At 37.2% G+C, this 23684-nt stretch overlaps 1 protein-coding gene across 4 annotated transcripts in view; it reads left to right on the forward strand.

Moving 5' to 3' along the window:
• The window catches only part of LOC122568153 (semaphorin-2A), a 558514-nt gene that overhangs the window by 524833 nt on the left and 9997 nt on the right, over window positions 1–23684 (forward strand). For all 4 annotated transcript variants that reach the window (XM_043727557.1, XM_043727556.1, XM_043727558.1 and 1 more), the window contains 6 exons: window positions 7390–7452; window positions 9362–9469; window positions 10725–10995; window positions 19826–20056; window positions 20675–21088; window positions 22537–22813. In XM_043727557.1, coding sequence (XP_043583492.1) covers window positions 7390–7452; window positions 9362–9469; window positions 10725–10995; window positions 19826–20056; window positions 20675–21088; window positions 22537–22813 — 1364 coding nt within the window. The remainder of the gene's footprint in view (window positions 1–7389; window positions 7453–9361; window positions 9470–10724; window positions 10996–19825; window positions 20057–20674; window positions 21089–22536; window positions 22814–23684) is intronic.

Here is a 23684-nt window from a genome sequence, read left to right on the forward strand (position 1 = left end):
TGTTCCAACGTGCACGTGCGTGATCCGCAGCCTGTCGCCCACGTGTTTGTGCACGATTATATATTCGTACATACACAGGTAAGCAAGGCTATATATACGTTGGAGGGACGGGTGCTAGTGTTTGAGGACAAGCGTGTTTGTGGACGTACGCGTGTGATTACCCGATGTCGCGGATGTACAGCTGCGATCGAACGTTTCCGTGATTGTACGAATGTACTGTACGTTGATCGGTATTGTTGCTTTATGATATGCCATATATGGAATTGTAGTTTAACTAGTTTATTTTAACTAGTTTTTATCACATTGCGTACGGCGCTCTGCGCGTTCAACGCGTTCCCAGGGCTCGCATATTTTTGATCGGCACAAATCCACCGATGTACTAGCTATACTGACTGATTGTTTTTATATGCTTGGAATGTCAACATTCAGTTGTTTTGCTAATCATTTGTCACAAGAATGCGCAAGGCTTGATTACCCAGGTAACATAACAAAAATATTTGTCTCTGGTTGCTTAAGTCATCGATTCAGTCGAAAAACATGAAAACGAGATATGTGTTATCGTCATATATTGTATCGTATTGTTAATGTGTATCGATATCGACATATTTTTATTAAATGAAAGAGCATTACTTTTACAGGCTACATGTGTAATTTAGACGTACTTTGGCAATCAATATGGTGTATGGATAATGACATATTTTTATTAAATAGAAGAGTGTGTTTTACGCGTTGAAAGGAAAAGGAATCGAATGAAATCAAACAGCGAGTCTACTAGTGTGACACGATACTCGCGTAACCTGTTTCTGAAATGTTATTAATGTGCTTTTGATAAGCACCTTTTCTGACAAGTAGAAAAAGGACTTTAATCGAACATGAAAATGCTGTGCGCATGGTATAAATCCTTTGTTTCAATTAATATATTCCGCGCGTGTATAATGACAGAAATACCAGTGGTATGTCACAAAGTGATTGCATGTTCCAGACATGTTTAAGAATCGTCTAGTTAACAGCCACGGGTCAAGGAAAACAGCGGCTACTAATTATTTGTAAACGAGGAGTTCTATTTCCATTTTAAGAAAGCCATTTTCCACGGGTAGAAACGTAGCCATGCAAGAAATAATATATCCGTACGAACGGAGTCCAATTACAAAGACGTTTACCGAACTGAAAGCAAAAGTTCTACGTTAAGAACGTGTAAAAATGTGAATATCTTTATTTAAAAGAAAAAAAAAAAAGGAATGTTTAACTTACTTAATTCCCCTGAATATAATAATTCGCAATATAAAAAACTTGCCCATAAATCAAAAGTAAATTTACTTTTTCATGCAGTCGGAATCGACCTCATTTCATTCGTGGAAAGTTCAATAATGAAGTTAACGTAGCAGCTAATGGTTATTCTACCTCAATAAAACTTTCATTTATTATCCAGCTCGTTTGAAACGCTAAGAGATCAAAGGATTTAAAAACATTAATATCGCGAGTTAAAAATTGAAATTAGAAACTTAACCATCGCGTGAAAGAGTTAGCACGCGAGAAACGTTATCTACAGAAACGAAATTGGACGATATCGAGCCAAACAAATTCGGGTAATTTTCTCTTTACAGCGGAGCGTAAAGTTGGTCTTTGCTCGGCCGAAAATTTCCCTTCTGGCGTATTCGGTGTACTCCAAGCGATCGGAATCGTAGCGAATATCGGAGAGGTTCGAATCGAGCCGCGTAAATCGTGGTACGCGCCGGGTTTGCTCGAGTCGCGCGATTCGCGAACTTCCAGCGACCAAAAGCTCGTAGAATAGAATTCCTCGCAGGAATTCCATTTTACACGGCCATTGCCGGGAGCCAGACGATTCGATTCGGTTCGAGGCGATTCATTTTACCTTCAGCCCGAACAAATAATTTTCCACGTTCGCCAAAAACCTATCGCGAGATCAAATACCACATATTGTCTCTAACGTATGCGACGTCGCAAAAACGCAATTTATCCTGTACTCTGGAGAACGTGTAATTTTTCTACAAGAGATAATTTTCTCCTTTCGTTATTTTCAATGCATCGCATTAGACAACGTGTTTCGTTTACTAAAATTATGTATATCGTATCTCATTGTATCATAGTTTTATTATCGAACTTTTGGATTGTAGATGTAACTAATTAAAAGTTTCGACTTTTGTAAAGATACTTCTTCCAATGTATTATTGGATTAAAAAGTTTCGAGTGTAACAGAAGTTCTTTTATTTGTATCCATAACTGAAATATCTAGATATTTTCTCGTGCCCTAAATTTCTTTCACTCGACATTTCAACGTATTTTTAACTTCTTTCGTTGTTCGCTCGGCCTGATTGTGTGCTATATGTAAAATATCTGATATCTGAACAGTATACTCTGAATTGTATTTTATACATAAGTTTAAAAGTTATACATAAGTTTGGTCAAATAAGATCAGAAAAAAATTATCCACGTATAATTCCCAACATCTGGACCATTGCTTTATGTATTTCCGATATGTCAACTGAATAACTATATACATATTTATGTAGAAAACCGCATAGCGAATTAAACTGTTGAACATATACAATAGAATTTTCAGATTTATCTCAAATCAGTAATACACTATCATCCATAAATATTAGAACATCTGGTGCGATTCGATTAACGGAAAGTATACTCGAATCACAGAAATTTCACGTTTGTTTGCAATGAATAGTTGACACTTCATAAAATGTATATAAATTTTTAACATGCAGCTAGCAAGATATTTCAATTACTCTAAGATCAGTTGATCTCGCTTTAATTATTGTTTTTTTTATTTCTACCAATTAGTATCAACTATTATTGTTATCAATATCTGTCAATTGTAGATGGTTGTCTGAGACAAGTTCAAAAGGCAAAACAAGATTAAAGAGCTTCATTTCAAGTATATTTATATTTTATATATTCGCAATGCTTTGCAAGTGTCGAATTATTTATAAACAGCGGCATAAAGACTCGGAACTTGCAACACCACAAGCCACGTTTAATTCATCGTGTTTGATGATTAACTCCATCAGTGTGAAACATGCCAAAAATAAAAAAAAAAGACGTGGCACTATCGAGATTCTAAAAATCAGACACATGAAAACCAGGCGTGTCGCATAATTTGTCCGTTTCGAGTGCGTCCCCCGTTACTGTCCTCCGCATCGTCCGAATAAATATCACGGTGTGGTCGCGTGCGCAAGCAAAAACAATTCTTTCGTTAATTTATTAGCCGTAGATCACTGTCACAGGACGGTGTTTCGGGTTTCTCCCCCCTGCGTTCTCCCGGGCTAGGACAATTTCGAGGATCAACGCGGTTTCTGGCCGTGACATCAGCGGGGAGCGGCACGCGACGTCCGCAGGAGATCGATCGTTAAAGGCAACGCGTTTCGGACGATTGACCGTGCAAACGAACCACTTCCTTTTCCGGATCGTGTCTACGACCTCTGGCACACGAAATGCTCCGGCTGAATGGGAGACGGTGAACGAGGGGTTGCTCCACCAAGGCGTCGAAATCTATGGCCGAAGGGTCTGCAACTCGCGGTTTCCGTTTTTCCGGTTTACCGGAGAAAGACGTTGCGGCTTTACTGTCACAGATCAATTTCAATGAAATTCCTTGTGACGTTTCGTAAAAATGGCGATATTTAGTTTGGTTTAATTCGGACGTTGAATCGTCCAAGTTGAGCGAAGAATGGACGAAGGAATAGCTGGAAATTCGTGCTGCCGGATATTTTATAAATTTGATATGAAATGTATGGAAAAACGTATTTGTAGTATTTATGAAGATGGTTATGTTGTTAAAATGAGGGAACAAAAGTGCTTTGAATAATTTTAGCGAAAACAATGCTCATAGTCAGTGGCGTGCAAAGGATATTTATTTAGTTTAAACGTTCCATTGTTTATAGACAGTTAAAAACGATGTTCGAATCATTAATAATTCCTGCTGTCCTGTTATTTTATAAATATTAATATAAATATAGTAACAAATGCAACAATATATAGAAATTTGTCATATTTCTGTGAAAGGAGAGAACAAAAATGAATTGAATAATTTTAACGAAAGCGTAGTTGAATGGAGTACAAAACGTAATTATTTTCGACAAGTTAATCTCTGGACTTTCATATTAATAGAACGTTGCAGAAGAATTATAGAAATAAATCGTGATTTCTTGCTGTTAAATAATATTGTTTAGATTATTTGGATTTCGTGTTTATTATAAATCATTTAATGAATTCCGTTATGCAATTACGGTGAAAAAACAGTTCGGTTTTAGTATATAAATCGATTATAGTTCAAATATTGCTGCTCAATTAATTATATTTTTGTCCGCGGATATAGTAGATATAAATACGACATTTCTTAAGTTTGAATTAATTATTTAGCAGCGTAAGAAACAACAGTTGAAATAATCATAATAATTGGAATAATTTATAGCTTTATACAAATAATATATTTGAATTACATTTACAGTTACAATTATATTTTGCAGTTGAATGCACTTGAAATAAACTTTCACAAAAGATTTGTCATTTTTGTCTGATCAGATATCTATTGTAGATTTTTAAAACTTCAAATGATTAAATTGATATTTAGCGTTCTATTTTGCAAAAATTACTTGAGCTTGAAACAAACGATGCGATCTGTAATTCAGTCGCATAATTTGATTAGTTTCGTTTCCGGTTTAAACGTGGATTTTTCTTGCCGGTTTCCTCGACAAATAAATGATCTTATTTTAATGTATAATCTTTAATTTATTGTTTATCGCTTGATTCTACGAAGATCAAGCTATTATCGACGTAAAGCCCTCAAAATGCTAAGAATAATACCGACTTGATAGTTGAGAAAAATAAAATGCAAGAGAATCGCGATGGAAAATATAGATTCGAATAAAGGTATAAGGAAATACAAATATTGGATATCGTATTTTATTCTTGTATCATATGTATAGACGTCCAATCCTGTTTGATAGCCATTCAAAGTTTCGAGAAATGTTCCCTAAGGAAATATTTCTTTAATATTTTACTTCTTCGAAAGTATGTGAATATTTCACTTCTACTTAAAATATGTACGCGTATATATTTTACAATTTTTTTGCTGTATACGAAGCTGACAACACGAGAAATAAATAAAAAGTCCTGATAGTGATTAAGATACGTTTGTGTCTTGTGTTACTATCAAAGAAAGCAATGGCTTGGCTGGATGTATGAATAAGAATAATTTCAAAAAGCTCTGTTTGCTAAAAACTTGCTCTTTCTAAACTCGCTAGACTATGTACTTTTCGTCTTTAGGAAGACTCATCGTCACAGACATGCGCACACATAAGCATTCACAGACAGTACTTCATCTTTCTAAAGTACACATAGACTTGCCAAATCTTAGCTTTCAGACATGATACGGTGTCTATTAGAAAAGACCTTGAAATTATTTTATTTCAAGATTTAATTTCGAAACTCAATGAAAAATTTCAAATGCTGATTCAACGGATATGAATTTCAACAACATCGTATAACTATCCATAAGTTTGCCGAACTTGCAGGCTACAAGTTATAACCTTCACTGAATAAGAATTTGTCAAGATCTAGCTGGAAATATTTACGCGATTCGTACATTGAGCTTCTTAAATCTCCTAAACTGATCAACTCCATTTTTTATCAATTTTTTTTATTTCATTACGTAAGTGCACAATCGATATTCGATTCTCGAGAAACTTGACTTACTTCTACAAGTTTACACATTACAGGAAGATGACACGAATAATGGTGAATTCTAAACTAAATTTATAAAACAATGTTGCTAACATCATTTTTCTGTACTCCTCAGTTTAAGGATTCGATTAACATGGTTGATAAATGATCCATATGATATACCAACAAACATCGACATTAACTAAAAATCATACTAAAACCACGTCGTATCAAAAAGTTGGATCGACACGATAAGTAGACACCCACTTGCCGACGACCGCGTAAATAGCAAAAGACGAGTCTCCGGAAGTTCTGTTCGGATCGAGAGTGAAACATCAAAGAGCAACAGCACTCTCGTCGCGGAATTCGCGAGCAATTACACGTACACCGGACTTGATACGGCGCTCTTTACTTTTTTCAATTCCGTAACTCCGTCTGTTGACCTTATTCCGAGCGACACATTCGCAAGGGAGCTTTGGAAAAGCAAGTGGCGTCCGTCTGCCACAGCGTCGCGATCCGCACAATGACACGAGTGCAGCCTCTTCTTCGCGCTTGCGAACCGTCGAGCACACTCTCGTCACGCCTCTTCACGTTGTGTAAGGTCGACCGTGTCGAGCAGTCGACGGTTGCAAGAATGCCGCTGAGGTGAGGAGTGCTGTATGGGAAAGGAGAAAAGACGATGGTTGGCGACGAACGAACGTCAAACGTAAGAATGCGAGTTCCAGTCAAGAAGAGATTCAGCCTCCGAATGACTCGTAATTATGGCGCTCGTCTTCGAAATACAATTTTCTGGCTTTCATCGCGACCTTTCGACGGACGAGTGATTCATCGTGTTGCAGGAAACGACTGATTTTCATGGTGAATCTCTTACCGACCGAGACTTTTTTATCTCTGAAAATGACGCAGGATAGACGTGCAAACGAAATTCGAAAGCATAGTTGCGCGTAAAAGAAAATGTTAAGATCGTGAATTTTAATAACTCTTCGTATTAAACATTTTTTTACGATATTGATATCATTCGTTCTTTGATGTATTTATATTATACTGATTCGTTGCTCCTATTAGGAAAAAATTCATTTTTTTAAATTATAATGTCTTCATATCTCTTATTTTATAAAGTCTCTTGTGTCCATCTGTATATCGCGTCAAGTGCGCGTTAATCGAATTCTTTTGATCTTTGGGTTTGTTAACGATCGTCCCATTTTTGGCTATCAGCAACAACCTGGCGAGATTTAATCTCATAATCTCGTAGCTGTACGCTTTTAACCGTATCATCCACATTTGCTACTGTTAACCGCATTTAACCGTCCAAAAAGTATCATTCTTTTACAGACACGTCTTTTACAACAACGTATCTTTATACAAACATGAAACCTAATCTGTCGAACGTTGTAATCTTTAACTTGATAGAACAAAATGGATCATACGTAATTCGATAAAACAATATAAAACGGAAAATGTTGTGCATCAATTATTTCCTTATAAAACGAAAGAAACTTTCCGGACGACCTAATACTCGTTCGGGGACGAATGAGATCAGAGTACATTCGACTAGCGATTAAATAAATGTGCTGCATATTTGATTTCACGATAAAGTATATGATAGAATAATAAAATAAATGTGCTACATATTTAATATTATAGTAAGGTATATTACAGAACGATAAAATAACTCATTTGATTTTGTTTCTTTTACAGAGGGACGCGCTTAATCTGGAGCCTAGCAACGTGGCAAATTGTGTGTCCAAAGGGAAATCAGAGGTGAATTACTTCTTTATTTCATTATCGCGTTCACCGGTCCGGCTCACGTCGTTTTTCGATGGAATTTTAATAACAGCGTAATCTAATTAAAGCATCGCTTAAAATAGAAACGCCGAGCTGATGTAATTACGGAAATGTAGAAAAGTAGAGAAAAGACAAATGGCAGGGATAAAATTTCGTAAACAATTGTCCATCGTGAAAGAAAAAGGAACAAATTACAGTTTCTTTAGATTTACCCGACAAAGGAGAACAAATGAAAAGAAACACGGTTTCTATGGGCTTTGATGAACGCTATGATATCCCTTTATATCAAAGGCAAAAAACGTATCGATAATCCCTGGTGAAACGCGAATTAAGGGTATAATTAAAAGTAAACGAAAAAAGAAGAAACGTTCTTTTGGAATTGTCTACGATATTTCAAATAAAAGGACGGTCGCACGCGATATCGTTTATTCGTTCTTTGTGAGAAAAAGTAACTCGAGTTCATTTGAAGGCATCGTAACGCATTGCCTTCGTTATTTCTTGTTGTTCGTCGTTTTACATGTAAAATAAATGGATCGCGTATAAGAGACAAAGAAGAAATGGAAGCGAAATAGGGAGAAAAGAGTGAAATCCCGTTTAACGGGCCGTGCGTTTCAATTTTATGGCCGCGGAATGTATCTAAACGAAATTTGATATCGAACAGATTCGTTAAAAGCTGTCAACGAGCTGCGCAACTTTTACTGAAACGGAATAATGGAAACAACTTTAGACGAAAAATGTTTCCCCGTTTGGAGCCATTCGTTTTATGGAGTATCGATCGGCCGCGTTGACGTTGCTTTAATTGAGAACGGATTCGTTCGTCTGATGACGTTTCCAATTTGGCGGTGATAATGTTTTCATATAGCGATAATTTCCCAACGAGATGGAAGACCTCGGCCCCACTCACGCTAATTGCAGATTTCTCAGCGATATTTACGTTTGGACGCGAACATCGTTTCCATTTATTTTATTCCATTTCGTGAGCGTATTGTGTCTGAAAAAGTAATTACCAGAGATGTATATTAGATGCTCCTTTTTCAATGTTTATAATTGTACTTTTAACGCTACGCGTACTCCCGTGATTCTTTCCTTTTAATTCGTAATCTACAATTATCAACATATGGAAAGCGCCAAATTAAAATTTGAACGATTAAAATAATTATAAATATGGATTCTTTGCAACAAGATAATAACGTACGAAAATAATTTATCATTCGAGAGGTACAAGTGAAATACATAATAAGCTACATTTTATGGACGAACAGTTTTAAAATTCCATATTCAAAATTCCTGTTGCCAATCAGTTTCATATCAAAACAATTTTTGCATTTAATTTTCTCTTCAATTACGTATACGTCTTTGTCACCTACTTGAACATTTCAATGTATAACATTAGATTGACAACTCTTTTCAATCACCAAAAATGAACTTATCATATTCTTTTTCGTTCAGTATTCATTCGAGATAAAAAATACAAAATCTTGTCGCTAATAATCCTCGATTTGTTACTTCTTCATCGCTTCATCTCTCCCCATGCTGTAACGGGTGACTTTTTAAGGTGCACAATTCGCCGGCCGCTTATCGCGGCTTCATTCTGTATTCATCGTGCACGCATCGGCGAGGTGTAAGGTCCACGCAAATACTCTCTACGTGACGACAAAACCAATTTATTTTCCGTGCGCCAATTCGCAGCGAAATACGCGAAGCGACGTGATCGACCATCGGCGGAACCCTTTGCCTCGACCTCGTTCTATATAATTTTCTGAAAAATCCCTGTCCACGCATCGAACTCTTGTCCTCGCCGCGCCGCCGCCTCTTTCCACACCCCGAGCCACGTTTCTTCGCACGTATCCGTCGAAAATTCAATTTTCTTCCCCTTCTTTCACAGCACTTCGACTGCCGGAATCACATAAGGGTGATCCAACCAATGGGGGATGGCAATCGGCTCTACATGTGCGGCACGAACGCTCACTCGCCCAAGGATTGGGTGATTTATGTAAGTATCTGTGTGTTTGTTCTTCATTTCGGCCGTTTGTTTCACCAACCGCATCGTCCAACTCACGGTTTCCGTGTCGAAGGATTTTTTAGCGTTACAAATCCGAATGTATGCCGATGGTAAATACGCGAATGAAATTTTGGGGCTTTTTAACAGCGTGTCGTATTGTATCTTTTTGATCAGAAATTTGTCATTTTCAGGGTTATAGTTTTATACGTAGAATACGTGAAACGAAGAATTTTATTATAATTGAAATACGCTGTACTTTTAGTTAGCATGTCCAGAAGGATGATTGTAAGATAATTCGTGTAACTATTAGATTATTACAATTTTTGGAGAAGAGCGAAGAATTCTATAGAATTCTCATTTTATCGAATAATATACATTTTGTTTGTTTTAAATAGGAGCAGGACTTAATAAATTCAATGAATAGATAATTAACGATAAGTAGTATATTAGGTAAGATAGATAGGCAGAATTTAGTCTCGACGGTGTCTACGTCGATGTTGCTGCTTCGTTACCGTGTAATTTAGGTATCAATTCCTCGAGTGGTATCTGTTACTAACACAGCGCCATTGGCGTTACAGTTACGCAGCAAGGTAAATGAATCGTGCGTTCAAGTACCCGTGTAATGAAGTTAAAGAATATATTGGTCTCGCTTTGTCGAAGATTACGACTCCCGTGCGTGTAATAGAGTTTCCTACAGTAACGTACAGCTTTTGCGTAGGAACGTGTTATTTTAGCCCCGAAATTTCCGTCACCTGTACAGCTATTTTTCTTCGATACGCCATTTATTATCGACCGCGTTAATTTTTTGTCTGACAAGGTATCATTATTAATATGTTATATCTATCTGTGACGTTTAATTTCTATATCATTAACATTTAAAGGAGGGTTGAAAAATTAAGAATCGTAGTATTATAGCTAATATTCAAAAACCTTAGATATTAGAATTTTAGGATTCAGAGATTTTTACTTCTTCGTTTTCTTATTCTAACGTTTGTTATTCTACAAAATACATAGAAACTAATACATTCGTTATTTAATCATAAGCATTCTTCGCGATTACACGAGTGTTAGTGTTCACACAAAATAGAAACGAAAGAAGCTGAACTACCAGCACGATACTATCTTTTCACTTCGTTCTTAGGAATTCTACTAAACGTTTTAAAATTCAAACAATGCGAAACGCGACAACAACATAAGTGAACATTATCGTTTGCCTTTGTGTATCCAATGTGAATATCTGTTGCAGAGCAATCTAACCCATTTGCCTCGCCACGAATTCGTCCCTGGCGTGGGAATGGGCATAGCGAAGTGTCCTTACGATCCTGCGGACAATTCGACGGCGGTGTGGGTGGAAAAGGGCAATCCTGGGGACCTGCCAGCTCTTTATTCCGGAACCAACGCCGAATTCACGAAAGCCGATACCGTAATCTTCCGTACGGATCTGTACAATTTAACCACCGGTCGCAGAGCGTTCAGCTTCAAGAGGACGCTGAAGTACGACTCGAAATGGCTGGACAGTAAGTGCCCTTCTGCACAGCAATTTCTTTTACTTCTTCTTCTTCGTCTTCTTCTTAGTCTGAAACGAGGCAATATCCGCGGAAAATTAGTGCTCCACCTTACCGGAACTTTTATACCGACTGGTAGAGCCTAACGAGATGAAATCGTCGTAATAATACTGTAAATTTGAAACCGTGTTATCGGGATAGGGATTTGAAGGTATCGGTTTCTGTGATGAGAGTCAGCTAACAGAGAAGATTTTCTTTTCCATCGAATTTTCGAGTTGCAGAATTATTATCGAGCAATATTATAGAAATCATTTTTGTCGACTTTCTATAATGCCTTTCTTGGCCAAGACACCTAACATTTGTTCATTTTTCGAAACATATTGAACTATTTGAAGTTGCTTGTATTTTTTACCTTTCAAGTCAAACTTATATTGCACAGATTGTCATGAAACGATGATCAAATATTTTACATTGAAAGATGAAATACAAAGATCGTAAAAAAGGTAAGTTCTCTCGGATACTTCAGAATGCTATATAATATATTGTAACTAAGAAGGATAATATACTTCGTATTAAAACAACAAAGATCTGTATCTTTTCAAAGAATCATGTAACTAATCCAGAACTGATTCTTTAAGGCATTTAAAACAAATTTATAGCAATTAAGAGAGCTGAAATAAGTCTTATTGAATTCTAATTATTTTCGAGGATAATTTGTTCGAATTTAATCTATTATTTCTGCGAGGATAAACTTTTTTGGCCGTCTTTACTTTGCTTGCTTTATTGTTGGTAAATATAAAAGAACCGATAGATTTTCATGTATAATGCAACATCGGTTAATAATCCTCTATCACGGAAATAGAGCGGTAAGCTCCTCGAATTCCGGAGCTTAACTAGCTTAACGTGCTTTAATTGATCCTTACTAACTGGTGATTGACAGCTAATTACTGTGACGATAAACGCTGACTGTTAGTTGCTTGAAGATTAATTTTGATTGTCTTTCAAAATAATACAGCTTGAACTTTTAAGTATTTGAATCTAATTATTGATTATTCTATCTTATTTAAGTTTTATCCTATTGTATCCTGATTTATTCGTCGAAATTCATCAGTTAATCTACCATATCGCATTGTAACTCATCTTTTACAATATTATATTTTAGAGCATACTTCTCTGCTTTTAATATTTATGCAAAATCTTGTTCCTATCATCTTCTTAACATTCCAAGTTTGTAGTATACTTTCTTACCACACGAAACCGAAATTTCTTGAATAATTTACATAAAGAAATACTCGTAGAAATATTTGACGTAGAGATATTAGACGCTTCAAATTTTCGCTATTAAGTATATCATTCCACAAGAGTCTACCGAGTGTAAACCAGACATAATATTCTCAACCTTTTCTCCACCCACAAGTTTTAATGAAAGATCGCTATCTCTAACGACCTTGCCATGAATCCGGCCAACGGGACTCTATCCAACAGAGAGTATAAAATTGAAAACATCAATTTCTCACCCATACTGAATATTCATCGATTCCCAGTGTGCTCGCCAGACGCGATAGAAGTCAGCGTTCACCACTTAAGGCGCTTGTTACGGCTCGCACCATCGACAAAGAAACTTTCATTACAATCTGAACGCGGATTTCCCGTTGGAAATATGCGGAACAACGAAAGGAGAAGAAGAAAAAAAAGACAAGAAAGGAAGAAACTGAAAGAGAAAAATGAGCCCCTCGTTACAGGACCCAAGATCCTTTGAAGCGAAGCCTGAACGTTGCAAGAAACGCGTATAACCTCGCTTAAATAGTTGCGTATAAAGCCGATACCGCGGCGTCTGTTCTCCGAAAAGGGTCGAAGGGACTGACATTTCCGTCTTTTGAGCGTGCTCCACGCTTTTCCACGGCAAACTGTGTAAAGAAGGTTGTCGTCGTGGCAAGGGAAAGATATAGAAAGCGGTTCGAAGGGTAACGCGACCAGCTAGTATACAGTCGGGCTTTGGAGCGAGGGTGTCGGTTCTAAAAATCGACGGGGTAATAAAATAACACCCGACCACTGGTTTTTCTTCGACTAAATGTTCGCCGGTGGCAGGCTTTCTCCGAAAGAAGAGAACATTTTCTCGCGTCGATGCCGCAGAGAAACTCCCTTTTTACCATCGGCTCTGTATTCCGATCTTTAATCAGTTTTAGCTAGGTCGTTGAATCGGAGAGGGGTGAGAGAGCCGGGATTATTGCGATTCGTTGGATTTTTCGTTACCGAACGAAACACCAGTTGGAATTCGAGAGAGGGGGTTGAAATTGGAAAATGTAGATTAGAACGTGTTCCGGGTATCGGATCGCGGAATGCGGTAATCAGATTCAAACGCGTTCGAACAGCTTTGATTTGTTTGAATTACGTTTGTTTGGTTCGTTTGATTGTGATTACCTTCTGTAATGTCGGCACCGCGGTAATTGCGTAAGTGTGTAATAACGGAGTGATATTAACGATGCTGCTTGTTTGGGAAAATATTGGAAAGGCGCAAAGGTACCCTTTGCAATTTAAAGGATACTCGATATTGTTAGGCAATGATTTTAATGTATTCCTTGGATGCACGTGTTATTTTAAAATTCGCATTTATAATTTGCAATTGCAAGCTTAAAATATACGTTATAAGATTGAACACACTTCTTTATGTTCTGTCATGTTTTATATGTTCTACCATCGAAGAATCTTACAAACAATTTTACATTAAACGAACAGGAACAATAGTTTGACACAATTGAAACAAAAATGTGTACACAATGCGATGCTCCGATCATTTAGAAAGATTCTTATAAGCAATAAATTGGGTAAATCGATATCCATGTAATTATCGGTAACCAACGAAATTATGTAAGAATTTGAAAAATAACTCAAAGTATAATTTCAAAGTCTTTTGTAACAACTGCAAAAACTAGAAATTTATTAGAATTGTCCCGCTTGTTGCGCTATTAATCAAACTATGTACACGCAGAATCCTCGAACGTAACGAACGAATCCTCGCTTCTTCTTCCTCGTCTGTAAGCGAAAACGCATGCTCGAAAGTAAAAGCAGGCGTGAAAACAGCGACAAACCACCGCGTCTCCGTGTTCGCGAAGAATAGTCCTTCGAAGGAGAATAGTCACGTAGACAGTGGCGAAACAATTTCATTCGCACCGCGTGCCGCGAACGTATTTCTTACAACCGTAGTTGGAACCGGATCATAAATCTCGAGCGGAGTTATCAATTAATTTCAACTTCGTCCCGTGTATCTTGTCTACGATAATTCTGTGGCGGTGAACTGCGGCGAGTTTCGCGTTTGCCACGCGAAATAATAGCATCTCGGACCAGTAGTTTACCTTATATTTCTCATTAGGGTGTCGTTTTCATGCGAAGCGTGCTGGTAACGTTCGACCTTGCTTTACCCCTTCGTCTCTCCGACTGTTGGATTTCAAAAGGGTCGCGAGAAACGAAAGGAGTAACACAAAGTGAAGGAGAACGACGGCGTCGACCCCACTTTGTATCTTCCTAGCCCTTCTCGTCCCCTCTTCGCATCAGCTACTAGCGGGATGCATGATTAGCCGTTTGTTTCGTCGTTTAATTTGAAGGCGGTACCCTTTCACCTTTCCTCTCGTCCCTCATGCTCTTTTGCCCTCGCTTTCAAGGCCAGCACTGTTACCATCAAGAGCCATTTCCCCGCATCGAGTTTGTCTATTAACAGAGGCGTTGATTAAATGCAGGAGAGAGACCCGAGAGACGGATAGGTTCACGTGCTCCGCTGCTTGTACGCTCCTCTGTTTCCAACCTCTCTTCCTCTCTCTTCCTCTCTCTCTGATCCTCTCACCCCTTCGATTCTCCAGCGTCTCGTTCGTGCGTACGCGGTAAAGTATGTGGAATGAAGATCGATGCGATTTGCGGGTGCGAGCAGGGGTGGATAAAGGATCGCGCGTTCTGTGAACGGAAGCACTGGAACACACCGGGTGGCTGAGGTAAAAAGAGCGGTGGCTGGCTGGGATAGAGCTTAACGAGTCCTGAATAATCGACCGACCACTTTCACGGATCCTTGCCTGTGTCAAACGACGATCCGATGCTTCTCGGTCATTTGTTTCCTTCTACGGGACGCTGTCGTGCCCGCAACGCTACGAAGAATGCCGAGTTCTTGGTCGCGTTCATTTGTGTGTTTCTAACGAAACTGAACGTTCTGTAGAGGAACAGCGGCCGTGGATTTATTAATCTTTCGCATACAATGATTGTTTAATTAAATGAAAATGGCTCGCGCGGCATTTTATATTATATTATGAATTTTCCCTGTCCGACCATCGTGCTTTCGTTCGTTTATTATTCTATTTAGAGTAACGATTACGTTGAATGATTAGTAACTACATTGATTTATAAAAATTCATTTGGAGACAAAACGAAGTAGATTGAATAATACGAATTTGCCGGGGAACAAGTAGTTTATACGTACAATCAGAGCTCATGTAACAGAAGTTCTCGTCACTATCTATGATTTTCCGTTTATATAATAGAAATTCACGCGCAGATAAATGAATTCAACCACCGAGAGTTTACTTAATTAGACGCTGATTATAATTTTGTACAAATAAACGGAATTCCACTTACATTTTTAACACTACTTTTGTTTCAGAAAGATCGAACAGAAAGACATTCAATGTTTTGTAGCGTAAAATTGAAACGAGAAATCACGTATATTAAAAATATTTCAAACTTGTAAAATTATTTAATGGTGAGAAGAACACAATCAGATGAAAAATGACTCCGACTAAGGAAATGTAGCTAAATAAATAATTCGCAATCCGTACCAATGGGAGAAGAATTAAAAATTAGAGTACAAACTAAACTTTCCTTTTATTTAACGCTAGAACCACCACACCAGTCAAATTGACTGGTTTTACAATTTTATTTTAAAATTCCTACTTCATGTTATATCTTTTTCCGCAATGATGTAATGACTTTTGCAACGATGACTAAAAGAATAATTTAATGAGTTTTATTTTGTTTTTTATGTATTCAAACTGAAAATAATTTTGTGTTAGGGCTACTTATACCAATATCAGTCGAAATGACTGGTACTTATCAAAGTGTAAAAGGGTCCTGCCATCTGTTTATCGAACCATAATTAACCAGTTTTCTCATTTTGTAGAACTTCCCGTTTTTTAAATTTTTACTGCGTATCATTCAATATGATGATATCAGTTATCAGGAAAATTCGGATCGATCGCTAGACCGCTACATACTGACACTATAAATACCACAGTAGTTAAAATGATTAGGTCTACAATTTTATAAACGTGTCAATCCTCATTTAGGGATGATAGCCCCAGATGGATTATTAATACCAGAAATGTACTACATAACATGGAATTGCTTCTGTAAGAAAGTAACAAATCAATAAATATAAAAATATTCTATTATTACGTATTTTTTAAAGATCAGTCATTTTGGCTGGTTTTGGTAGAAATAGCTTCGTGTTAACTATTGGTAGTTCTAGTGTTAAAGGAGCAATAGAATATTTGTGCAATCCGCCCTTCTCCAGCCGAGTGGCACAATTTATAAATTGAATCGATACTACTTCCTATCTTGCTAATATCTCATTCAAATGAAATTCGAATCTAAAGGAAATGTATTTAAATGCTCAACAGAGTTAACAGGTTATTGCGCGCGTCAGGCAATGGTTGAGGTATTCCACTTAAAATACACGAACGCGTATGATTTGCATAATCTATCCTTACTCTTTCTTCAATCCATTCGCTCCACAATGCCTGTTTCAGTTTCTTCCACGCAACACAATTAACATCAGAAATCGGTCCTAAACATCGCATTCAATTACTCCGGTGAAACTGCGTTTATCGTCGGTCAAGTCTGTTAAATTAATACAAACTTCCTCGAAACTTGGCTCCAAGCGTGAAGAAGGGCCAGAAAGGTTACAGGAAAAGGCTGACGCGAATTTGGAAACTCCACGGAAACATCGTCGCAGGTTAAGGTTTGGTAGGAAGAGAAGTGCAAGTTCGCAAATATTAACCGGTCGCGAGTAATTTGGCGTATTTATTAACGAGATGTCGTCTCTAATGGGCAGCATGGATGCGGCCGAGCCGCGGAAAATAGAATTTCATATTTGGCCGCGTGAGAGATGACGTCTCTCCGCGCTACTTGTAAACTTTATGAAACTAGCCCCAAGGGTGATTTCATTATTTCTCTCGCGGCGCGAAATCGAGAGTGCCGTGGCTAGAGCGTTTTCCGCGTCTGCTCTTCTACAATACCGTTTCACCTCGACGAGAGGAGTCCAATCAAAACTCGTCGGTCCCGCCGTGTTTCTCTCGAATCGAGACATTTCCTTTTTCCTGTCCCAGCCGCCGTGTTTCTCCTCGTCTCTACTATCTCCTTCTCTTCTTTTATCTTGTCGCGTTTCCCATCTCGTCCCTCCTCTCTCTCTCCGACTTCCGTGCCTCAATATATCAAACTTCCAGCGGCGAAGCGTCAGACAATCGATTTAATCGGTGAACTGTGAAAGAGATTGCGGCCTCTCCGCTCCGTGCGCCATCGCATAATGTAAAATCGACAGAGAGAGAGAGAGAAAGAGAGAGAGAGAGAGTGAGCGCGAGCCTTCAGTGCTGGCGCGCGGTGCGATTTAAACGCGGTGGAAAAAATTCGATTTCCGTCTGTACGCCGCTCGTGGCATCGGCCGGCATCGATGTTTTTCCACGACGTTCCACGGTAAACTACTCGCCGATATCGCGTGAAATCGCTTCGGTTGGTGAACGGGCAATTAGGGAGGCGTGACTCGAATACACGGCTAATTGATCGAGGAATAAAATTCGACGCGTGGGCGGACGACGCCGGCTCGTTCGGGATTCCCCTAGATATTTTTCGGTAAATTTACGAGATCGTCGCTGATATTTTGCGAGGGTTGCTCTTTTTTGAGGGGGTGGGGCGACCATCGTGGATGAAATGGATGAAGAGAATTCCGGCGATTATAAGATACTAGCTGATGTACGTATGTTCTTGTTTTATTATCATTGTGATATTGATTTATGAAGTTTATAGCAGGAAAAGTTAACAGTTATTTATCTATTTTTATTCTCATATTTATTTGTGTTTGGTACGAGCAAAAATAATATAAATGCATTTATACAATGGATTGTGTGACTTTTATATCATTTGGTAGCTAAAAAGAAATATTCCGAGCTTGTTTAAAATAGATGACAAATCTACGATGTTTTGCAAGTAATAAATAACACTAGTTTAGTCTTTACGTTAGTTTGTTAATATTTTTTAGATATACGGGAAAGTGACGAAAACGCATATTTCGTACGAAAATCAAATGGAAAAATAATCTTGACGCGGAATTGCTTTATAACATACTGAATTTTGAAATTGCTTTTCTATACAACACAAACAATGTCACTTATCATGTTCATTTATCGTGGTCTTCGTATGGAACTTCACAGTTTACATAGGAAAATCTTGTTTTCGTTAGCTAGGAAAATCCGCAAAATTATCGATGCTCGAACTATAGTAACGAGCGTACCGTTAAACGGTTTTACGATTGTAGATCGTAAAAACGATAAGTGGATGCTTGTTAAGCATGCGTTTCAAGTTGGTCGCTTCATCTTGGTGCAAAATGAAAACTAGAAAAGTCGTTCCTCCTTCGGGTGTAAAACTTAGCTCACCGCGTCGTAACTCCAGCTCCTCGGACGTTTGTTTTATAGTTTTTCTCATTGTTCCGCCTGTTCCTTGAATTTCGAAGTTTTTCGAGAGCTTCCATGATCGTTTCCTCACTCGTAACCCTTTCGCGTAATTTCTTGTGGTTGAACTTTTGTTTCTCTAACGAGCGCCCATGGCGATATCCTCCAATGGAACATCAACGTGAATCGTCCAATATGCCATGTTAAGTAAAATATCAACGCTACCAAAGTTAACTTTTGTGGTCGCAATTGAGAGCTAAATTACCTCGAATGTCGAAGATTTCTTAGGATTACGATCATTGTATATTTCGAACGCAATAAAATAATGGTCGACTTTTATTTTTAATTTAGAGTTACGCTTAACATTTAGTATTGTTATCATTCTATAGCTTTAATAATTTTATGTTTGTATTATAAAAAATTGTGTCATATAATACCGCGAATTGCAATTGCAATTGTAAATTATACGAAATTGATATTTTTAAGTAACTTCCCGTAATTTCTACAAACGCGAGAAATGTTTCAGTTGCATGACTTTCGCAATGTTGATTTTTAACAGAACCAAAAGAATGCCGACCATCGTAAGAGATTTGCATCCTAATTTGCTCGACGGTGTTTAAAGAGCAAATCGTTCGGCGGAAATCTTCGAGTGGAATTTCATCAACGATAGAATCCTAGCGCGCCTGGTAGTCTCCGTCGAAATTACTGTTTCTCTGGATCTGACACGAAATTCCACTTCATTTTTACGCTCTGCTTGGTATTTCCATAAATTTCACCACGACTGGGAACCGACGTTCGACTCGTATTAGATTTGTCAAGAAATACTTATTGAACGTTAAACATAATTCTGCGATTTCGCTTTAATATACGGAATAATGGCATCGCAAACTGATTTTAGTCTATTATTTTAAACATTTTACATCTATGGAAAATTTTATTTCTCAAGTAAAAGCTCTATTGTAAAAGTGAAAATTTGAAATAGAAGATAATAAACATTTCTGTAAGATTAAAGACTTCTTGGAATTGAATTTTGCAACCTCGTTTCTTCAACGCAATATCGAACTTTGTCAAACTTTTGCCAGAATCTGCGGAAAACCGAGTTTTCTTGATCGAATAACTGTTATTCTTTGTGACTGTTTCAGAACCTAATTTCGTGGGATCTTACGACATCGGCAGCCACGTATTCTTCTTCTTTCGCGAGACGGCGGTGGAATACATAAATTGCGGCAAAAGCGTGTATTCCCGCGTGGCGAGAGTTTGCAAAAGGGACACCGGTGGCAAAAATATCTTGTCGCAAAACTGGTCGACTTATTTGAAAGCTAGGCTGAATTGTTCGATACCTGGTGAATTTCCATTTTACTTCAACGAAATACGTAAGTTTTTATTCAACATCATTATTCGAGCTTAACTAATTAAACAAGTTAAAGAATGCTTTTATAACCATTTTTTTAACATGACATTTTTTTGAATGTATCTTTATATATACATACTTACACACACACCACACATATATATATTACTTGCTTAAATTTTTATATCTGTTTGTCGCGTCCTATGTATTTTAAAATTTATAATTTTCATATGCATTGAAAAATCCCTTTATATTATTCGTGCTTTAAAGTTTAATTTTTTGAACGTGATGTTTCAAAATTCAGGTACTTGCAATGCTGCAAACTTCAACCAAAGAATAATATAATTATTTAAGAGGTTGCGAAGAATAAAATTCTTAATTTGTGGTCGAATTATCAATAAATTTTAGTAATAGAATCAGCCCGCTTGTAAATTGAAACAAGTTACATGTATTGACAAATTATTAGAAACTCGTAATGAGATCCTCTACATAAATATGAATTGTATAATATATAGTTTTCTGAGCTTATCTTGTTTTTGGAAAAAATATGTTTTATTTATCCACCGAATCTTGCACTTGCTGTCTAATAACATTTGTTTATCAGGAAATTAATATTTGCTCGTATTTTGTATATTTGCAGAGAGCATCTACAAAGTGCCCGGCGATGACACCCACTTTTACGGTACTTTTACCACGTCGACGAACGGATTGATGGGTTCGGCGATTTGCTCGTTCCATATCGACGCGATTCAAGAGGCGTTCCGTGGAAAATTCAAAGAACAGGCGACGAGCAGCAGCGCTTGGCTTCCGGTGCTTTCCAACAAAGTTCCTGAACCGCGACCCGGTCAATGTGTGAACGACACTGAATCGTTCCCGGACACGGTGCTGAACTTCATTCGATCTCATCCCTTGATGGACTCGGCCATATCACACGAGAACGAAAAACCTGTCTTTTATAAACGCGACGTGATGCTCACACGGCTGGTCGTGGATAAACTACGAATCGATTTCGTTGGACTCGATTTGGATTATACGGTCTACTATGCAGGATCCAGTGAGTATTAATTTCATACGTTAAAGGATTATACATTTCGTCGATTTGCTATGATTATATGTTCTGCTCAACGATTAATTGATTTTCATTTCGAAATTGATGAATCTTATCTCGTTTGTAATTAACATTTTCTTATATTTTTTTATATTTGCTGTATTTATGCTTCCTATATATTACGTATTATTATAATAATTTGAATAAATACTGTACTATGAACTTTAGACTCGATACTTTATAATTTTAAACAAGATATTAATAAAAATACAATAGAACTTTATTTCTTCTATCAAACCGTTAATAACTGTCAACTCTATTTTCCGAGTATAAAATTAATTTATCATTATTCTAAACAAAATATCTAGAGATTTATGAACCCCAATATATATATATATATATATCGAAGCTGTTTTTCCAGTTGTAGCATTTTTGTTTATAGCGACTTGCTGCGGTAGTTTCATAACTTACATTTTTCATCGTGTCAGGATTAAACTTTAAATCGGGAAATTGCGATAAGAAATTTAATTCGGGACTCGTAGCTAGGTTGGAGCGCGTTTTGCGCTGATATCCGTTGGCCGATTTGTCGTTGAGAAACTCGGCAAGATAATCATGAGCGAACTTCAAAGTTCTTGCAGTTGACTCGTACAATCTGCTATCGCAATCGCAGCTCTCGTCTCACAGTCAACTGTCTAGTGTCTATTACCGCTAAAAACTAATATAATCAGAAGTCTCGTGTACATTTGCAAACTGTACAAGAAACAAGTTACAAAAACACGACATAACTCCGTGACTAATTACACGTTGCAACTTCCATTATCGTTTAATATCAGGATCTTCAAATTGCACGAACGAAACAAATTACTTTCTATCATCGCGGTACGTATCAAGAATAAAACAAAAATCTGTAGAGAAGGAAGCGCTTCTTTCAATAGGATCGGAGTTCAGAAAGGTGCAAGAGTCTTGTCAGTAATTTAATTCCAGGTGAAACAGTTACTTCAGAATATTTAACATGTTTCGCGCTGTACGAAGATTAACTTTTAATGAAACTTTATGGAAATATAGCAGTTACACCTAATTCTTAACATTTTGATCTTTTTTGAAATCCTGAGCCAGGTCAAAATGAGTCTTTGATGAAATCGATTGGAAAAAATATCTCTTTGCCTCTTGAAATCATTGCCTTTGATATTTTTTACGTTATCGATGGTATTTGCGATATAAAACGCATTAATTATAGAAAAGTAACACTTGTGTATTTCAATCTTCTGCACTTTAATCTTCTTTTGTATTTTGCTCTAGACTGTCATTAATTATCCACGTGATAGAAATTCTGTAACATAAAAATTTGTTAATCGACAAAGGTAATGTTTTCACGATGAATTTATGCTGTAAATTTAATAGAACGTTGTCTGTCTTAATTGTATTTGTGAACGCGTTATTCTCGTTTGTTACAGGTGACGGACGTGTACATAAAGTTGTTCAATGGATAGACAATAATGGCGATTCGCAATCTATTCTGTTGGATGTTTTTGACGTGACGCCAGGCGAACCGATTCAGGCGATGGAAATTTCGAAGGAACATAAGGCTCTTTACGTCGCTTCCGACCATCGAATAAAACAAATCGACCTGGTGATGTGCACCCGTAGATACGACAATTGTCTCCGCTGCGTTCACGATCCTTACTGCGGCTGGGACAAGGACACGAACACGTGCAAACCTTACGAACCTGGGTGAGTGTATTGCTTTATCGTTATTCGAAGTTCCAAAAATGGCATTGGGTCCAATGCGATTAGATCTAACGATGTAATGTAATTGGAAAGAGAATTCGAGTTTGAAATCCAATAAAAATTTATTGTTATACCCTTTAAGAATTATATCCAGAAATGGAATTAGAGATATTATCTTATATTATACTTAATACCTAGGTTTCGACGTATTCTGTAATGGCAGTCAAGATTTTTGCAAGTGTTCTACGTTAACGTTATTGCGTTCTTTCGGTCATCTTCGATGCACTGTACATTTTTCAATATTGGAAAATATCTCAAGTTTAAGCAAAACATGAAAGAATTGTTATATATACGCGTTCCTGTTTCGTCTTTATAGTGAAGATTTTCTTAACAGAGTAGAAGTCTTCTTAAGGAACATTAATCAGACGATATTTCAGAGTTCTCAACATTGTATTGACAATATATATCGATCGTCTAAAGAGTTACAGCTCCTTTAGTCGTGAAGATAAGAGTCAGGTCGTTACATAAAAATTCGAAGATCACAGCAGGTTTATCACCTTTGTCGGTATATTTATACAAAAATTTCGAGTTTATATTTTATCATATTTATTACAAAAAATGCGATTCAAATTAGAACGTCGATTTTTTGAACGCATAATAATTTTAAAGAACACAATAATAGATCTTGGCTGTACATGAGAAATATATGAAATGGTAGAAATAAGACGCTGACAAAAATTATTATTGTGCAAACATTATTATTTTATAAATGCTGACTGTTATATTTGACGAGTTTATTATCCTACAAATTTATTATATTTTATACCGAGAGGTAGTTAAAGCGTAGGTAACAAATGGTACAAGGATAATACGT

Source organism: Bombus pyrosoma, linkage group LG6 (genome assembly GCF_014825855.1).
Source record: "Bombus pyrosoma isolate SC7728 linkage group LG6, ASM1482585v1, whole genome shotgun sequence".
Lineage (NCBI taxonomy): Eukaryota > Metazoa > Arthropoda > Insecta > Hymenoptera > Apidae > Bombus > Bombus pyrosoma.